Below are 2500 nucleotides of genomic sequence, written 5' to 3'. Positions count from 1 at the left end.
TCAGTGTTGAGGAGGATGATGGCGAAGGCCAGGATGAAGATAGTGTCGGGGTTTCTGAACTGTCGAACAACTCCTGGGTTACACATGCAATAGCGCTGGCTAGGAGCAGAGCACAGAGAAGAGGACATGACATCACCATACAGCTAGAGGAAATGACATCACCGTACAGCCAGAGGAAATTACATCACTGTACAGCCAGAGGAAATAACTAGCATGGCCACATCTGTGTGCCATCAACAGAGAAAATAATCCAACTCATGGCACAAACGTTTCAGTATAAATGGGTGTTAATAAGTGGTATAATAGAGATGGCACATTACAGCGTAGAGTATAATCAGTGATTATATAAGAGCGCATGCAGTATAACAGACTATGGTACAGCATGGAGCATAATCAGTGATTACATAATAGCGCATGCAGTATAACAGACTATGGTACAGCGTGGAGCATAATCAGCGATTATATAATAGCGCATGCAGTATAACAGACTATGGTACAGCGTGGAGCATAATCAGTGATTATATAATAGCGCATGCAGTATAACAGACTATGGTACAGCGTGGAGTATAATCAGCAATTATATAAAGCAGCAATAACAGACTATGGACAGCGTGGAGTATAATCAGCGTTATAATAGGGTCATGCAGTATGCAGATACAGACATGTACAGCGTGGAGTATAATCAGCGATTATATAATAGCGCATGCAGTATAACAGACTATGGTACAGCGTGGAGTATAATCAGCGATTATATAATAGCGCATGCAGTATAACAGACTATGGTACAGCATGGAGCATAATCAGCGATTATATAATAGCGCATGCAGTATAACAGACTATGGTACAGCGTGGAGTATAATCAGTGATTACATAATAGCGCATGCAGTATAACAGACTATGGTACAGCGTGGAGTATAATCAGTGATTACATAATAGCGCATGCAGTATAACAGACTATGGTACAGCATGGAGCATAATCAGTGATTACATAATAGCGCATGCAGTATAACAGACTATGGTACAGTTGCGTGTATTTATAATATATGATGGTAAAGCAGCATGTGTGTTTATAAAAGATGATGGAATAGTAATATATTTGTTTATGAAAAATCATGGTATAGTGTATGTGTTTATAGAATATGATTGTATAGTCTTGTGTTTATAATAAGATTATGATATAATAGTATATGCTTTTATAATTAAGGCTGGGGTCTCGGGTGATACTGATGCCATGATTTTTGCCTTTATTCTGGCAGTTCCAGGGCTTTCCCTGTTTTTTGCCATTTCCACAATTTCTCCTGGTTCTGGTTTTTGTGCTTTTTGTGGTTTTGTGGCAGATTGAATGGTAATAGTGACCCTTAATGAAGCCTACAGACCGAAGCCCTTTAACCATACTAGCGAAGCTATGAGAAACAAACTGCAACAATGTATACAGACCCTGGAATGCAGTAGGATCAGTGGATAGCTGATGGTATAGAAGTGTTTGGTATAATAGGTGATGGGATGTTAGTGTGTGGTATAAGTGGTGATGGTATGTTAGTGTGTGGTGTAATAGGTGATGTATAGTAGTGTGTGGTGTAATAGGTGATGGTATGGTAGTGTGTGGTCTAATAGGTGATGGTAAAAAATTGTGTGGTGTAATAGGTTTATATAGTTTCCCATACCTGAAAGCTTCTATGAGTCTCTCCACTTTCTGTGCTTCTCCCTGAACCTTGATCTGGGACTGGAACTTCCTCAAAGCCTCATCCAGCTCCATCACAGAGAAATCCATCTGATCCACCACACAGCTGCCAAACATATACAGCACAGTCACACAGCTGCCAAACATATACAGCACAGTCACACAGCTGCCAAACATATACAGCACAGTCACACAGCTTCCAAACATATAGAGCAGTCACACAGCTGCCAAACACATACAGCACAGTCACAGAGCTGCCAAACATATACAGCACAGTCACACAGCTTCCAAACATATAGAGCAGTCACACAGCTGCCAAACACATACAGCACAGTCACACAGCTTCCAAACATATAGAGCAGTCACACAGCTGCCAAACACATACAGCACAGTCACAGAGCTGCCAAACATATACAGCACAGTCTCACAGCTGCCAAACACATACAACACAGTCACACAGCTGCCAAACATATAGAGCACAGTCACACAGCTGCCAAACATATAGAGCAGTCACACATCTGCCAAAAGCACGCAGCACAGTCAAGGCTAACATAGATACGCCCAGCAGAGAGATGCTGACTCATTAGAGAAAAAGTGATGCTTTGCAGGTATCACAGAGGCAGCCAGTACAAACTACTATACCACAAAGTCACTGTTAATGAAGCATGTCCGACATCAGCAGCCAAGAGAGAGGGATAGGGAGAGAGGGGCACAGAGAGAGGGGGGTACAGAGAGTGAGGGGCACAGAGAGAGAGGGGTACAGAGAGAGTGGTATAGAGAGAGAGGGGCACAAAGAGAGTGGTATAGAGAGAGAGGGGC

The 2500-nt window shown here is 42.2% G+C and overlaps 1 protein-coding gene across 3 annotated transcripts in view; it reads right to left on the bottom strand.

Annotated features, from left to right (window-relative positions):
• The window catches only part of LOC135235123 (IQ motif and SEC7 domain-containing protein 1-like), a 27850-nt gene that overhangs the window by 7805 nt on the left and 17545 nt on the right, over window positions 1-2500 (bottom strand). For all 3 annotated transcript variants that reach the window (XM_064300328.1, XM_064300327.1, XM_064300326.1), the window contains exons 5-6: window positions 1665-1787; window positions 1-99 (exon numbers count right to left, since the gene is read on the bottom strand). The exon at window positions 1-99 is cut by the window's left edge and continues 68 nt beyond it. In XM_064300328.1, coding sequence (XP_064156398.1) covers window positions 1-99; window positions 1665-1787 — 222 coding nt within the window. The remainder of the gene's footprint in view (window positions 100-1664; window positions 1788-2500) is intronic.

Source organism: Anguilla rostrata, chromosome 11 (assembly GCF_018555375.3).
Source record: "Anguilla rostrata isolate EN2019 chromosome 11, ASM1855537v3, whole genome shotgun sequence".
Taxonomy (NCBI): Eukaryota; Metazoa; Chordata; class Actinopteri; order Anguilliformes; family Anguillidae; genus Anguilla; species Anguilla rostrata.
Note: the sequence above shows the minus strand (reverse complement) of the source record. Positions and strands in the feature narration are given on the sequence as shown.